The sequence below is a fragment of the Aquila chrysaetos genome, chromosome 12 (assembly GCF_900496995.4).
Source record: "Aquila chrysaetos chrysaetos chromosome 12, bAquChr1.4, whole genome shotgun sequence".
NCBI classification, from domain to species: Eukaryota; Metazoa; Chordata; class Aves; order Accipitriformes; family Accipitridae; genus Aquila; species Aquila chrysaetos.
Window position 1 is genome coordinate 21,279,292 of NC_044015.1, and position 17,590 is coordinate 21,296,881.

General features: G+C 35.5%; 1 protein-coding gene across 1 annotated transcript in view; it reads left to right on the top strand.

Moving 5' to 3' along the window:
* Positions 1–17,590, top strand: part of CDC14A (cell division cycle 14A) — a 67,170-nt gene that overhangs the window by 24,469 nt on the left and 25,111 nt on the right. Inside the window, 3 exon segments of the mRNA XM_030031969.2 lie at positions 3,790–3,869; positions 12,660–12,726; positions 14,942–15,004. Coding sequence (XP_029887829.1) covers positions 3,790–3,869; positions 12,660–12,726; positions 14,942–15,004 — 210 coding nt within the window.

Here is a 17,590-nt window from a genome sequence, read left to right on the forward strand (position 1 = left end):
TACAGGTGGGAACAAGATGAATCCAAATTGTATTTGAAATATTGTGGATGAGTGTTAAGGTGGACTTGCAAAATACTAATTCCCCTTTTGTTCTGTAAAGTTTTTAGGACATATGGTATGAATTTTCTTGGCAGTGTGTATGTGGCCAGTATTGCTACATGTCGTGTGCCTGCATAGTGTCCCAACTGTAGAGATCTTTATCTTTCAACCACCTCATTATTCAGGAAGTTGAGAACATAAGAATGAAAATGTTAGAGAAAGAAAAATTTGAAAATTTTCAGTATTTGCTGAATCTGTTTTTTACAGGTAGCAGTGCCACATGATATGAGTTACAGTAGTGACAGTGGGGAAAGGGAGGAGAACCTTGTCCCTTGTAAAACAACTCTTGTAAGAAAATAGTTACTATAGTTACTATCTGGAAAGTGATTTTTTTTTTTTTTTAAAGGCTTTTATTCACATTACTTCTTAGATACAGGTTCAATTTATACAAACTAGTCAAAACAGGCTCTTTGTGGTTTTGGTTTTTTTTTTTAATTTGTATATGTTGCAGAATGAAAGCACTCTGAAGATTCATCAGATTAAAAAATGAAGCTAAGTTTCAGTTGCTGAGTTTTCATTGATAAAGATGAGTCAGAAAGTGGTGTCCTCAGTTTTTCTTAATGGATATCACTACTTTTTAAGTACTGAAGACATGTACTGTAGTGTTTCCTTCTCCATTTCATTATCGTTCCTCCTTCAGTTATTGCATTATTCTTGACATCTGTGATACTTTTGTCTTTTTTCAGGAGCTCTATTCAGTGTTTCTTTCCCTCTCCTCCTTCCTTTTGTGTTCTTAATATCTTTTTCCTGTTTCCATCCTGCTGTCTTTATTATGAGCTTTGTGGACAGGCAACTAGCAGTGTTTGGTTCTTGAGCAGAGACAGCTTTGAAGTACCATAACTTCTGTGAAATAAAAACTGCAGCATTGGGAAAACATTAAGGTAGTACAAATTTGCCCCTACTTCAGATTTCTGACTCCCTAACTGTGTAAGATGGAAACTCATCTTTCCCTGAAGTCCTCTGAACTACCCTTTAAGGATCTTTTCACTATAAGCAGGAATTTAGGCTTTAAATGTAAGCTAATTGATGTGATTATTGACTGTCGTGGTTTAATCCCCAGCCAGCAACTAAACACCACGCAGCCGCTCACCCACTCCCCCCTACCCAGTGGGATGGGGGAGAAAATCGGGAAAAGAAGCAAAACCCGTTGGTTGAGATAAGAACGGTTTAATAGAACAGAAAAGAAGAAACCAGTGATGATAATAACACTAATAAAATGACAACAGCAATAATGAAAGGATTGGAATGTACAAATGATGCGCAGTGCAATTGTTCACCACCCACCGACTGACACCCAGCTAGTCCCCCAGCAGCGATCCCCTGCCCCCACTCCCCCCAGTTCCTATACTGGATGGGACGTCCCATGGTATGGAATACCCCGTTGGCCACTTTGGGTCAGCTGCCCTGGCTGTGTCCTGTGCCAGCTTCTTGTGCCCCTCCAGCTTTCTTGCTGGCTGGGGATGAGAAGCTGAAAAATCCTTGACTTTAGTCTAAACACTACTTAGCAACAACTGAAAACATCAGTGTTATCAACATTCTTTGGGTACTGAACTCAAAACATAGCACTGTACCAGCTACTAGGAAGACAATTAACTCTATCCCAGCTGAAACCAGGACATTGACATTAATTGTCATTAATAAAATCAGTATTTTTCTCTGAAATATACCCCCCACAGAAATCTATTGCAAGGATGTATTGTTCTTAAATGCAAAACCTTTGTGGCGAGGGGGATTATAAAGGAAATATAAAGAAGAAGTCACAAACTAGAAGAGTCTTTTATAAATAACTGTAAAAGCAGAATAGCATTGCTATGCTGCAGGGGTTGAAAACATGAAGTTGGTACCATTAGTTAGCAATCATTGCTGTAGATAGACCGTTACAGCTTAAAAATAAAAAGAAATGGGCCGCTCTACTTTTTGAATTAAGTGAATACATATATCCATTAAGTAAATCTCTCAATCTGTTCCAATATTAGTAATCTCTGGTTTGACCCCAACAACAAATAATCCAATAATTGAGTTAGAAACAATTGTTCTGATAACACAGAATAAATGGAATGGTTTTCATATAGAAATTGTGGTCTGTTTTGATGGTGGAAAGGATGCATTGCTTTCAGAGATTAAGGAGGGGGGAATATGGAAGTTCTGGCAAATACAGGGACATTAATTTTGAGAAACATGTAATTTGGGCGCTTTTGCTAAATGAAACAGCAATATTGACACTGCTGCAGTATTGAGATTTAACATCTGAAGATAAGTGAGGTTTGTTCGTCTTTTTGGGTACTGATTATACTGATCCATGCTATCAGTGTGACCATGATGAATGGAGCAGCAATGCTGGAGAATGAGACTGAAGTACAACTCCATGTCAGGGAATTTATCTTTTGAAGGCAGATCAGTTTGTGTAGAGGGGTTTGGTCCAAAATTAGACCAGTTGTTCAAAGCAGTGAAATAGGTGGTAGTTGGAAAACAGATGATTCTGGACCCTCTTTTTATTGCATCATGGCAAAGAGTTTTTTAGGCTGTTTTACTTGAGTCAATTTTTTGATTTATCCTTATCTTGTCTTTTCTGTCTGCCTTGTCCATGCTTGAGGAAGAAATGCAAGAAAATCTACCTACTATGTTGACATCTTACAGAACACTAAGAATCCCATTACCCTGAGATATGACTCTAGACATAAAGCAAATTGCAAATATTCTGGGAGTGACTACCACTTACTTATATTCTAATGTGCTCAAGTCAAAAGTTGAATAAAGCTTTTAGATCGGGAACTAACCTATGTCTTGGTTAAGAAAATAATTATTAGAATACTTTATATTCAAGAGTTAAATGTGCATAGAGCTAAAAAGTAGCCATGTAGGGCCTGGTTGTAAGGTGAGTTGGGGGGTAATGGCTAGGAAAACTGTGTGGATTTGTTTGCAAAACATATTTGTGCGCATGAAATATGCCACTTCAAACTGGATGAAGTCTTTTTTTGTAAATAATGTACTTGCTTAATATGTATTCCAAATTAGATTTATTTTAAGGACCAGTTTTACTGTACAAATCGGAACTGAAATGCAACAAGATGTGATTGTATTCTAATTTCTTACTCAGACCCATGAAGCTGATAGTGTTCAGCAATAACAGAATGAGCCTTGTCTTAGGGTGTTACATTAACTATATATTGGTCTCATAGTAATAGGTTCAGTTTGTTAATTTGTTAATTAGTAGTTTGATATTGACAATTAAGAATCAAAAAATATTTGTGTTGGAAAATCTTCCACTGAGCTGTGGTGGAGAAATGTTTCCTTTGTCATCTGCTGTGATAATATTTTGAGTTATCTGAAGTTGGACAGAGAACTGCTAGTATAGATGCCTATTTTTCATCTTAGTATGATGTTGAGTCTGTCTTAAAGTCTCTCAGTTGCAGCACCATGTGATTTATTTTTTTTTAATTAATTTTCTTTTTTTAAAGGAGGGGAATGACACAAAACAGAAATCCCAGTTTCTTGTTGATTTCTGAATATTTCACTTTGTGTAGGTATGTCTTTTCTGACCTGTAAATGTCATAGGAGTTGGTCATGAAGGAGTATAGTATACATTCTTAGGAGTTTAGTGGGCTGGGGGGAAGCTTACATGTAGTTAATGACTTTTTCAGGCTCAGGGCTGATTTTTCTTTTTTTATCCTCTCCCCCCATCTCTTTTAGGTAATATACTTGAAGAAAACACCAGAAGAAGCTTACAGAACACTTTTGTCTGGATCTAATCCACCGTATCTTCCATTTAGGTATGTGAACATGAGAAATGGGCCTAACTTTCTTGTGTTTTGGAATTTGCTGAATATAAATTTTTCAGATTGCCTTCCCAAAAAAGGGTTTCATGTCTGATACAAACATTGTATAAAAATGACTGATCTCCAGAAAAACTATTTTTTACTTCTGGTGGAATTACTTGCTCTGTGTTGGAGTAATAAAGCCATTTAGATTGATTAAAGTCTTAAGTAAGACTCCCAATCTTGCAAGATGTCAGGTTTTGAAAAGAGTTCTTAGCATGTTTGTGATTCAGCAATTAAAACTTTTCTTCATCATGTATCATGTTTTACTATTTGGAAATAATTCAGATTTTTTAAGTTACCTAGTACCTAACCAGCTAGACTTAAATGAATGAAAGGGATTTTATGCTGTTATATTTTTCTCTATTTTACAGAACAAGTACTGATGTTCAAGTTATTAAATTGCTTTGCCTTTCTGTTTTCAATGAATCTGAGATAATTTCTATCAATCTGTCTTTATTCTCTGTGCTAAGGTCATACTGAGACTGGAATCTGAGGAGTTTTAGCTATCATGCCTACCTAATAAAGAGACTTCCAGATTTTTTTCATGGTGTGGACCATGAAATGCCTTTGTGCTTTATGAGTGAAAATACCTCACACTATTTTTATGCAAATGATGGCAACTGCAAGAAGGTCAATATCCTCTTTTTTAGGGGAGTCAGCATTTTACAAGTAGTGTTCACTGTCAGCCAATGCGTTTGTAAATGTAGACCTACCTTGTCTATATCAAATTCATCTGATTCTACAGCCACTCAGCAAAGGAATATCAGATTGTCCGTCTTCTCATAGCTTGTACAGGAGCCGGATACAGTGTAAACTGTTGGGATGGTAGATTTGTAAGTAAAGACCAGTTTGACTATGAAATCTTAAACCACTGAACACATTTTTTAAAAAGGTATCAAATCAGGTTTTTTGGCAGAGAGTATATTGATTGACCTGGTCATCAATAGCTCTCCAAAGCCCAAGAAGTTTACTGAGCTATTGATAGCCCTATTTTTTTCAGCTAATTGAAGATACTTGGTACAATGCATTAAAAAAATGAGTTATTTTAAACATGTCAGTGGTTTTTTTAACATCTCCAAATCCTATATAAAATACAGGAGTGACGATCTAAGTTAAACAAAGCATAATGTATAGTTTTCTCCACCTTTTAGATTCTTTGGTTCCTGATCTTCTCCCAGTTTGAAATAATTACATTGGTCCTTTCCATTTCCAGAAGGTTCAGCTATTGGAAAATTGCTACAAGAAGTTCTTTGAAGCAAACTCTATTATTCTGAGCACAGAAACTGTGTCAATACATTCTTCTGTCTCCTTATCATTTTGGGGAAACAAGTGAAGTATTTCCCTGCAGTCTTTCCCTTCCTTCTGGGGATTACTGTGTAGCATTTCAGTGGAGTCTAAAAAAAATAAACCTGATTCTCCCTTTCATATCAGATTCTCAGTGGTTTAACTTTGGCAGGAGTATTTCTTTCATATAAGAGCTTTTAATACTAAAGTGACTTAAATTTTTTAGAATCTTAAGCTTAAGCAAAACTCTTAGTAGTGGAGGATGTGTTACCTGAGAATAGCTGTATCTTGTTTGCCAATTAAAGAAATATACTGTTTGGAATTATAGTAAATTGCTGTATCTTTAGGTTCCTTTGTCCCCTGCCAAAGTAAAGATTAAGGTGTGTAGGAAAGAGGTTCTGACAAAGCAAAGAACCTTAGTTGTCGTATCCCAAAACTGTAAGACAGAAAACTTGGGAGGAATAATGTGTTTGCAGAACAGTCTCATATGACCCTGTTTGCTCAAACCAAAGGCTATACACCTTTGCCTCGCAACCAATTCCTTATAATAATGATGATGATAATATTAGTAATAATAATAAAAAATGGTGTTTCTGCTCAACTGGTAGGGAGCAGTGAAAGTAATTGGCTCTGTGATTTCTTGTGAGGCCGATAAGAACCACAGTAACAAATTTAATGACACAAAACAGTTTCATTTTAAGTGTTAAGTAATTATTCAAAGCAAATCCTTGTGAGTTTGAACTCATAAAATTCTATTCCAGAATAGAATAGTTGGCTACTCTGGGATCAGCAAAGGACGGGTCAAAAAATATGAGAAATGGCAAGATTTTCCAAAGATAACTTTATATTATATACAAAGAGCATTTCATGTTTCTGAGAGGAGAGAATACTAACTGAAAACATTGAAGAAGGCAATGTCCAGCAAAGGGACGACTCAGTTTTTGCAGTCTGGGTTGTCAAAATGATTACAAAACTATAATCGCTTCATTCCATTTGTCAGCTTCAGGAGAAGAGGTCAATCAATGGATAGAGTAGGCAGTCTTCTGAAACATAAATCCTCTGCATTCTTTGTCCGTGTGTTTCAAGCCCTGGGTTGCTGGGAAATAAATGATTGGCTAAAACTAAAGCTTCTTTGGGAGGTTGTAGGGGTTTGTGTGGTGTGGATGGGTTTTGGTACATTTCTGGGGGTTCTGGGTTTTTTTTAACACACAGCTTTGGCTATTTTAGAGGATGGGAGGGAGACAATCTTAAGCAGAGTCTTGCTGTTTCTAGAAGGAATATAGTATTACAAGCTTTTGCTAGAAGAATTAAACATCTTGATTTCTTGAGCGTTCTTTCTTATGTGACGTGGGGCTGGAAAGCACTTAAGTTTCTTTTGGAGATGCTTTGGACTCTGTCAGGTCTTGGCACTGGATTAGAGCCTAAGCAGATTTTGTTACCTGTGGTATAGTTTGTCCTGCTGGGAAAGAAGGCTGTGTAATCTAGCTGTACAGGAAGTGAGACAAAGAGGAGTGAGGAAATAAACTGAAGGATCCTGACTAGATAGGAGGCTAGGTAAGAAATGGGGAGTCTGATAGTTAGGGAGGAGATATTTGGGAGTTGAATTCATAGGAAGAGGCTGGAACAGATGCATGAGGAGCTTAAGAATTACAGGGGCTGAGAGAAGGGCAAGTAGATCTGATGAGGGCCTGCAGTGGGACAATCTTAGATTAGCTGGGAATGAGGAAGAAATAATTTATTCCTCCTTCCCTGGTTTTCCAAGGCCTTTGGGATGATTTTCTCCCCCCATCCATTCTAAGACATTTGAGACATCTCTGGTGCAAAATGCAGCATGATACAGAGGCTCAAGCAAATAAACCTATGTTGGAAGTAGTAGCACTGCCTTAGGTAGTCTATCTGCTTGGCATCAAGCTATACTGTGAACAAGCAAGTTGGTGCTATGAGCAAGTTTGTACTCCTTCCACATCTTTAATGTCTTGAAAAGGACTAAAATGACTCTTACGTACAATGAAAAATATAACCCAAATGTCTTACCTCTTCCCTCCTATTCTAAGGTCTAGGAAGGAAATACTTTGAGATATTGACCATTGGTATTCAGTACTTGCTGACTTGAATTTATTCTTGGACCCTGGAACTTGGATATTATGTAACTTCCATAGTATATATAGGTCATCTCTGGTTTCAAGTGCAAGGGTTTATCAGTAAGCAACGATCAGTTAGGTGTTAACAGCTACACTATTTAACAAGTTTTGTTTTTTGATATCCAAAGTGTCTTCTATTTGGAAAAAAACAGACAACTTTCAATAGGCAGAAGCTGTAGGATTGTCAGATTCTTTCTGGAGTAGTGAGGTATGTTTACATGAAGTGATCACTGGGAAACTGATCTACTTTCATCTAGCTCAGTGACCTCAAAAACCCTTAATCGGCTTAGATCTTCAGCTGGTATTTCATTTAAAGACAGCTTCAGCAAATATTGTTCAGGGGTGGAAGGAAATCAGAATACCCCTTTTAAAAGATACATGGAAGTTTTTCTGGCTTGTTTTTATAATAGAAAAACTAAAGACAAAGCAGGAGGATACGGCACTACTGTCTTTGAGACGCATCTTATTTTTTGCTGATTCACTGTCACTTGGTGACAATCTAGTCTCTTGAAGATCTTGTACTGTATCTTCTCACTTCCATTTAAGAAAATGGTGCCTACACCATTTAAAATTATGATAAATACCAGTTTCCTATTGTGAAACTAAGTTTTAGATTACTTCAAACTACTTTGTATTGGCTTTCTATTAAAGAGAAAAAGCAAATATATTTTAGTACTATTGTGTTCAGTCTGTAGATAAGACATGAATTTCAGAGCTAGGTTTTAGTTTGTAGCTTTGGGGTTTTATTTCTTTATCGGCAAGTGCTGGGGAAACAAACTGTTATTGACAGTGTTTAGAGGTTTGGTGAAAGGGAAAGCATTATGCAGTATTGAGGTCAGCTACAATAACTGAAATCGGATGTGGGATTTATAGCTCTAATGCTGGCTCAGATTTATACTACATCTGTATGTCATGGAAATATTCGCATTTTTCTCATTCTGAAAGAAAATAGAGCACTATCAGGTAATAGTTGGTAAAACAGTTTGAAAATCAAGGTGGTTATATATTTGGCCATAAAAGACTGGAATAATACCGTAATGCGATCGGCAACAGAAGTCTGAGCACCTGTACTGTGAAACTGTGAAGGAGATTTCTATATGTGCTCTGTTCCAGTATTCTGGAATGAAAATAGGACTTCCTTTCTCTTCTGTGCTTTTTTAAACACAGACTTCCGAGTTGAACAAAAAGGTATAACATTTGAAATCTAAATTGCTTGGTTTCCACCAGTGAAAACATCTAAAAGTTTTTTGTATGCACATAAGTAGTCCTAGTAAGTTACAAATGACTACTGTCTTAAATGTAAGCACATACATTAGTTTTCTGTAGGATAGGATGCTGACTGTGTACAGTGAACAAAGGAGAAGAATAAGTTTAAATAGGAGGAATGTCCGGAATTAATTTTAATTGCATCTAAAATTATATGTGTCTTCAAGGTTAGTAAAGGTATTTTTTCTTTACAGTGCTCTTCCTCATTACTGTTAGTGCTTGCATTTGTTTTTACTGTGGTACAAAGTGTGACCCATTCAGAATGGATTGCATTTTATGCAAGCTAAAATTAGTATTAATTATTGCTCTAAAACTTCTGCAGTATATCTGTCATTGGTAGAAAGAAAATACATGTTGGTGGATCTAGTGCTATAAAATTGACTTCTCATGTCAATGCGGTATGAGAATAGCTGTATTTCTAACAGGATTTTTGTAAAGATTAGTACTAGTTCTGACAGTATCCAATATTTTTATCCATGGTCTGGAAACTCATATAAAATCAGTAGGAAGACGGGTTGACACAAAGAATGGTGAAATTGAACTAGCTGTTCTGCATTAGTTTTTAATTATTTAGTTTTCTCCAGTAAATGCATTAATTCAGGAGGATTCAGAAAATAAGATCAAATTTGGTTTTTAAATATTTACAAAGCTGCTTAATGATTTGACATGACTTCTGGCAGATTTCTCTGGGATAGAAAAAGAACTTGATAACTCAGCCTCAGCCTGGAGGAAGTTATCTAGGTGACGGGGGTGGGGGGAAGATTTGTTTTGGTTTTGCTTTTAACAAAGAAAGAATCAAAATAATCAGTGCCTTAAAATACCTTAGACAACTCCCTCTAAACAGAAAGATATTTTACTCAAGTAATTTATTTAAAACATTCAGGAAATCAGGTCACAGTAAACTCTTAATCTTTGCCTTTTGAGTATTTCAAGGCCTTTCTAGATGTGTAGTTGGCAGTAAGATTGGCATTAAGCATCTGTCCTCTCTAATACTTCTGCAAAATGCTCTGAACTCTAAAGGAGTACTAACACTTCTCTGGAATAATATGAAATCATCTATTTGATAGGAAGATTGAATATAAAAAATGTCACTTCGTAAGTAAACTGCAACTTTGCTTCATAAATAAACTACTTCTTTTACATTGTTTTAATTTTTAAAACAACTCTGTAAAGTGCATTTTGTTGCTTGCTGTGTGTTCTGAAACTAGTAACTTGGGTTTCATCTCCTAATACTGAGTCCACAAGCACTGGCTTTACCTGTACTTCAGATATCGCTCTACTATATCAATGGATCCAGCATGCAGAGTCCTCATGGATTATACATAAAACTTCTGCCAGATTAATTTCTTTGTTCTTACACCTAAAATTTAATATCTGTAGATGGCTTAGTTTAAGATTCTGGAGCACAAAGCAGTAAAGTTTCAGAAAGGGCTTTGCATATGGAATTGATTCTAATCAGCCAGTTGTACTTTTGGAAACCAGAAAAGAAAAATAAATGTATTCCTGGATTTATCCTGAAAAGGATTGGGAGTGCTAAAATAAAAATGGCTGTGGCTTTAAGGGGAAAAAAAAGTGGATAGATTTTGTTCCATTTTCTTGTTTTCCAAATTACAGTAGAAGGAACTTTTATGATTTGCTTGTGTTTTCTTACCAGAAAATACTTCAGGGGCAGAGGGAGAGAAAGAGAGACTATGGCAAGGTCTGATATACTACGCTCAGTATTTGCCATGGTTCATCAAACATCATGCTTTCCCTTGAAGCATTAGGTAATATTAAGCCACCGCTTCCAGGTGTTATTTCACTACCATGCTGTACTGTCATTCATATCTAGTGTTTGTTTATGGTTTCATTACGTTATCACATTCTGCCACAAAAGATAGATGGAGGTGTGAGTTTTTCAGATGTTAATTCAGTGTGTTGCATTTCTTTAAAAAAACATTAGAATACTGCTGCTATTTGAGTTTCTGGGAGTTTGGGATTAGGTTTAAACAGCTTATTTGTTCATTCTAAAACTTTGCCTATTTGGAATTTTCCTGGCTTTTGGTCTTTCTATTATTTCACTGTGTGTGGATGGCAAGTGTCAGCAGAGCTGTTTTCTCCAGTCAGAGTACACCTACTTTAATGGTTAGGTGCACAGCAACAGAAATGAGATGTTTGAGGCATGGATGATGTAGGCAATAGATGTTAGCTGCCAGCATCCAGTGGAGTCACTGGTAATAGCTGTCTGTGGGAACTGTAGCTAAGAATACTGTGTACACCTGGAATTGTGATAGGCTTATCTTGTACATCGAGGTCAAGTTCAATGTCCTCCCTCCCTCTGTCCTCTCCCTTCTCTCTCTTGCTCTCATATTGCTTCTTATTAATGGATTAGAGATTATGTGGCTTTTTCTGCCAGTATTGTTTTCATGTACTGCAGTATCAGATGCCTTATCAGTTGAAGAAGTAGTTATATACAGATAGACAAAATAAAAGTTGTATTCTTGTTATAGCAAAATAACATGTAATATAGAACATGTCTGCTACAATCCTATCTTCCATTCATATTTCTCTAAGTACTTAGTTTTGTGGTTTGCATTGGTTTAGGTTTTGTTGTTTCTGTCACCTTCAGAAAACTGTAACAGCTTTTAAAGATTTTCTGCTATGTACATGTTCCCATTGGGGCCTTAAGATTTTTTTGCTCAGAAGACCTTTTTGTTTACTAAAACGCTTTTGTGCTAAAATGATCTGTTATCCAACTTTCCCCTGTCAAAAACATATTGCCTGTAAAGCTTATATTTTACAGCTTTGGTATGATTGGATTCTGCTTATCTAATGTGATGAAAATACTTTATGGCTTTTCATGTTGAAAAACTTCTTTGTTGGTTTTGGATATTGAGGCTTATTCACACTTCAAAGTTCCCATTCTAAAACATTGTGGCTAAGTATTTTTTAATAATCTAATAGCTTGAAAGCTTTTCTATAGCTGCCTATAATATGACACTGCCACAATTGTAGCTTTTAGTTTTCTTAAATATATTTTCTATGAACATTGCTTGCTCAAAACTGCTCTACTTATTCTGCTCTTAAAGAATGGGTGAGAATATTCTGCTCTTAGAAGTACTTGGGATTGAAGAAGCATATCAATATAACAAATATCATACTGCTTATAGTGAGTAGACTATCAAAAAGGAAAGTTTTCAATGAAAGATTGAAATTTTGAATCAGTTACAGATTAAAGATGTATCTGGCTGAAACCTGAAATTTTGCTGTTCTGATAAATTACAGTTCTTGGCACTCTGGATAACATAGCTTCGAGTAAAACTATAAAAAATTTCTTTAATGAGTGATTAGGAAATTATCTCTCCAGGCAGAATTTTGTTAAAATGCAAACTGGTCTGAAGCACACTTTGAAAAGTACTTTTTCTTTTTTCCACAATGCATTTGTTGCTGTTATTTTTTGGTGGTGTTATTTGTTTTCATGTTGGTGTCTCTTACCATTTGAATATGTTTGCTTTGGGGTATTCTGTCATCTTTTAAAGATAAATTGTTATTTGCATAGTGGCAGAACCGAAGTCAAGTAGTTTTAAATTTAATTATATCTGGATAATTTTTACTCACATCTGTAATCAGACATCAAAATGAGAGCCTGTATATGAAATCCAAACAAGTAGTCTATTTGCCTTTCCCTGTTAGACAGTGTAACTCAATTAAGACTTGAATAATCGTTAAAGCAAGTTTTGCTTTATTTGCTACTTTCCTTACACAACTGAGAGGGGATGCAAAGCTTCCTGTTCCAGGACACCAGAAATAATTTGCTAAAGGGCACGTAGTTAGCTGATATAAAATATGCACTTAAAATAATTTGCAGTATCTAACTGCATTTACACTGAGCTACATCTTTGGTAGGGGAGTCCTTTAGCATGAACGAGCTTCTAAAAAGATGTCTTTGAACTTTAATTCAGAGTTCTCAGAGGGGACTGAATAACCTGAATATATTCTGTTGCGTGTTGCCTTTCCCTGAGTTCTTAAAATAATTCTGTGTATGTTAAATTAATTTGTATTAAATCTATAGGGATGCTTCGTTTGGGAGCTGCACATACAATCTTACGATCTTGGACTGCTTACAGGGAATAAATAAGGTAATAACACTTTTCCTGAGCAAAACGGATTTAAATTGACTTTTAAAAGGTGAAGGAAAATAATGTTAAAGTACCTTAGAAAATAGGGTTTCAAAGCAAAATGTGTGTGACTGACTAGTATGTTGTCATGAAGCCTAAGTTACTGAGGACTGTGTTTGAGTAGTGACAATGGAAGGTTACACTTCTACCGGGCTGGCCTGGCCTTTGAGAGCTTTCTGAACTTCACCTTATGAATCAGAATGCGTAAATGCACCAGACCTGGCTGGGGGCAGTTCTTAACAGTGCAAGGCAGTGCACTAGATCTGCTAATAGATAATTTATAACCATTGGTAAAAGGGAATAACATAGGTTGATAAATTCAAGTGAGACGGACACCTAGGTATACTGTGATTTAATCTGAGCAGTTTTTGCATGTACTTGGCCCTGACTTTCCCCCAAAACACTAGGTTCAGTGTTTGACACTAATCTTTTCAGAATTGTTGAAAAAAATTGAAAACTAATGTATCTTACTAGTGTTTTGATATGTCAGTTTCAACAGTCCTGGTCCTGGGCAATATTAAACTCCAATATTGCTTTCTTTAAAAAGTTACTTCACGTCTTAATTGGCAATGTTGTGTTATAGTATATACTTCGTAATATAGGCAAAGATTAAATTTTGTTCATCATTTCCCATTGAGCTTGATGAAGGGAGCAGGCTATATGAACAGTTCTGTACAGACACTTTATAGACTGTTTATATTCTGTTTGTAAGTATGGCAAAACAAGTGTTTCTTAAAAAAATGAAAAAAGAGAGATCAAGCTTAATATTTTTAGTTTTGTGGGGGTGGGAAAGGAGCTGTCAGTTAACAGCAAGACTCTAATTTGCATGGCATTCTACGGATCCTGAAGCTCTGTGAAGCAGTCAGTGCAGTCACTGTAATTTATCTGCAACAAACACGTCAAAAGGACTTTGAGAATCAGTTTTTCTTCCTTTGTTCCCATAAAATCTATTATTGAATTTTTGTCCAGTTCACCTGCAGAGATAAAACCACTTTGAGCAGAAACTGTATGCCTTAATCCAAAGTAAAATCTTAGTCTATCTGGATAAGGTTGGTGTTTGCATGCACATATATCATATACATGTAATTCAGGGGGCCTACAGATTCTAGAGTGCAGCCAGGAAACCATGCTTAAATGAAATACAGTTTTTCAAAATTAGCTGTTCGGACAAACCTCTTGGTATCTTAGGTTTCATGACAGGTCCAATCATTCAGCCTATGTTGTCTATAACAAAGCTATTTTTTTTTTTTTTTGTCTTAAAAAAGGTGCTCTATATGTAGCAAATAATGGCAGACTGATGATTATTGCTTTTTAAATCATAGATCTGTGGTGTGTTTTTTATCACACCTTAATCCCAGAATGTCGTGTAATACCTAGACTTCTCAGAATGCAGTAGGTTCAGTATAAATATGTGCTGCAGAACTGTCTTCCACCTATTCCTTGGAAGAAATTTGGGCATGAATTCCTTATTCATAGAATTGTTTTTAATATGGTGTTATGCACAAATCTGTAGTACAAAATTGGCATATTTAGTAATAGTACAGTAATCAAATACAAAACTTGACTTCTTTCAATCCTGTAAGGAATACAGTCTAACGTAGTCTAGTGAACTTCATTCTATCAGTGGAATGTATATTAAAAGCAAATAATAAAATACAGGTTATACACAGTACTGTATTCTGTATATGCCATTTTGCCTGGGTATTATGGTGATTAAATGAGAGTATCATATTAAGTAAAGAAAATCAATAAACTCTTAATGTTCTCTATTTTGTTATGTCCAACTGCATGAAAATGTATTCAGCATAGAAATCATTGAATGACTATATGACAAAAAGGGAATTGCTTTTTAATTTGTCATCTGCCTTACAGAATAAAACATACACAGCAGGGTGGGGAGAATCAATTTTAGGATTTAAGTGATATGCAACAACCTTATGTTCCATCGTAATGTCTTTGAAGGGGAAATAATGAGCCTGACATGCTTTAGTGACATTGGAGTTTTTGTTGTCTGTGGTGTTAATCTGTGCAAAAGGTAATGTTGTCTTAACATAGAGGTTTAAATAAGCCAAAAGCACAAACATTTAGTGATTTCGTTTTGATTCTCAAAAACAGTATTATAAAATGAGACCATATATCATATTTCAGTATAAACTGACACCTTGTTGCCTTTTAGGCCTTGCAGCATGGATTTTTTGACTTTAAGACATTTGATGTGGATGAATATGAACACTATGAGGTTTGTACATTTAATAGTGAGTCTAATGTATTTGTTAGTTAAAATAAGTTAGAATATACAGTATCCCACAACTTAAAACATACTGGAAACACATTTTAATTCAAGTAAAACCCAGTGTTCATATGTAAGGTATGTATATCCAAACCTGTATGCTGTATGTGAAAAACAGGCAGGATGAATATCCTTGCAATTTAGGTGCATCACATAAGTCTACTGTTTTCTCATAGCCTTTCTGGCTTCTGGGACCTCTTTCATGCTTTCCCAGCCTTCCTCCAGGATACAATCCAAGGTCTCTCACCTGACCCACAGAATCTGTATTTTCTGTCAACACGTGTTGAGCTGCTTCTTGAGATGCTTAGTCCCAAATATATGATGATTTTTTATAGCCATGTAGATTAAGCATATTTTGAGCTTTTTTAGTAAGGTTGCATTATATGGGGATTCCAGTAATGAAAATACATCCAAAATATTTCCCTAATGAATTCCCAGAAACAGATGTCATTCATTGTTCTGCCAACCTTCTTACAACTCACGAATAGATACTCTGGATGACTCTAGATGCTTCTAGGACTTTGTAACACACACACCCCTTCACCTGCTAGTAGTAGACCATTATCTCAAGCTATATTGCTGCACAGAACCTTTAAAATATGCCCATGATGCACCTGTGAACTGGGCTGTTTACAGAGGAAATCGCAGGCACAGAAAGTGTATGTATATCTGGTCCAGAATAGTTGCATGATCTTGGTCTACCGTTTCCCACAGTCAAAGGAAGGGAAAGGGTTTTTACTGAAGTCAGTGACAACCATGTAGTTGTATTGGACCTTGTCTTTGGAACTCCCTGAAGTTACTGCAGTTGCATTGGTTAAGGAGAAAGATACATAAACTAGAGGTATACTAAATATTTGAATATATATTTAACTCTCTTTTTAGAGTTGTGTTACTTTATTGTAGCCAGTATTCTTCCCCCCAGCCCCGCTATTGCAATTTTCAGAAAACTTGGAAATAATGAGAATAAATTTGCGAGATCTGAAAGTGTCCATTTTAAAATTTATTATCTTAAGTTGAATATCTCTAATATCAAACAAGTTTTAAGGATGATTACTCTTCTTAACTTTTGTAACCTTTGATAAATCACTATTTTGTTTTACAAGCAAGAACATATCTGAAATACATACAGCTATAGGAACTGCTTCATAAATGTTCAAGAAAGAGGGTGAAGTCAGGAGAGGAATAAACAGTGGAAAAACTTATTTACAACACAAATCTATACAGTAGATGTTGGCTGTAATAGGCATGCTATAACACATAGCTATTCACAAAATTTAAAAGCATTTGTAGAAGGATTTCTGCATACCATCGTGTTCCATAATGATTAGGTTGACAAATTGGTATAGCCTTTGCTGAATTACCAAAATTAAATGAATGGTATCTACAATTATGAAATTGCTGCTTTTTGCTTACTCTATGTACAAAGGAAAATGTTTGTTCTAAAAACAAATTATGGTTGGGAGTTCTTAGGATTCTTACATACAGTAGGCATTAATCTGCCTGAAAAAAATATTAAAATAATTTACTAAAGCTATCCCATTATCTTGTTTAATGCTTAACATTATTTTATTTTGTGAAAATTATGTATGTGTGAATGATGTTTAAAGTATGCTGCCCGCTGTCTGAGTTTAAGCAGCAAGAACTTGGAATCATCTTTAATTTTTTGTCCATTTTTTGGTATGTCTTTTATTATTTTACACATCGTGGTCAGCTTTCTGTGTTTAGATATGTCCTGTGTTATATTTCTAAAACTTTAAATGTTCCAGGTTTTTGCTACGTTAGGTCTGTAAATGTGTAGTTATGTGGAGAAAAGTTGCATAAGACTTAAAGGGAGCAGGCTAAAGGAAATTCTATTTCACATTTATATTCTTTCATCTTACTACATTATCAAGGCAGCTAATTCCCCTTTTGTTGGACTAGATGTAAAATACTCAAGTTCTCTTTTTTAATAATAACGTTGTTTGCGTGTGTTGAGTATATATACACACATATACATATATATGTGTAGTTCAGATTGGTTAAAATTTAAATTATTCACAATAACCTATGTAACTATAAAGAACTACTTAATTCGCAAATAAAACTGGTAATACAAATACAAAAGTACTTTTAACTTATTGAACAGGACTTCTTCCTTAAAGGGGGTAGAGGTGCTACAATGTTGAGATTGCAGTCTGTGATATAAATCTGGGGGGGCAAGGGGTCCTGACTTGGCAGTAAGATTGGTTCACTAGTCCTCATGCAACCTTGTTAACTTACAGGAGTTTTCACTGTGTGAGGACATTTGGAGCAAGCCTAATGGGCTTAGCTAAGCAAACGGTGAATTGATTACAGTAATGTCCATTATCAGAACCTTTCACTCATTAGGATGTTTTTATGAGCAGAGAGCTAAAAACACAAGCTTAATAAGGCAGTTGAACTGAGTGCCATGTCCTTAAAAGTCACGCTGAGAATAACTGCATTGCCAAATGAGGAATGACCACTCTTCAATTAAAAATAAAGGCGGCAGTTTTAAACTTTAGTTATGTATTTCCA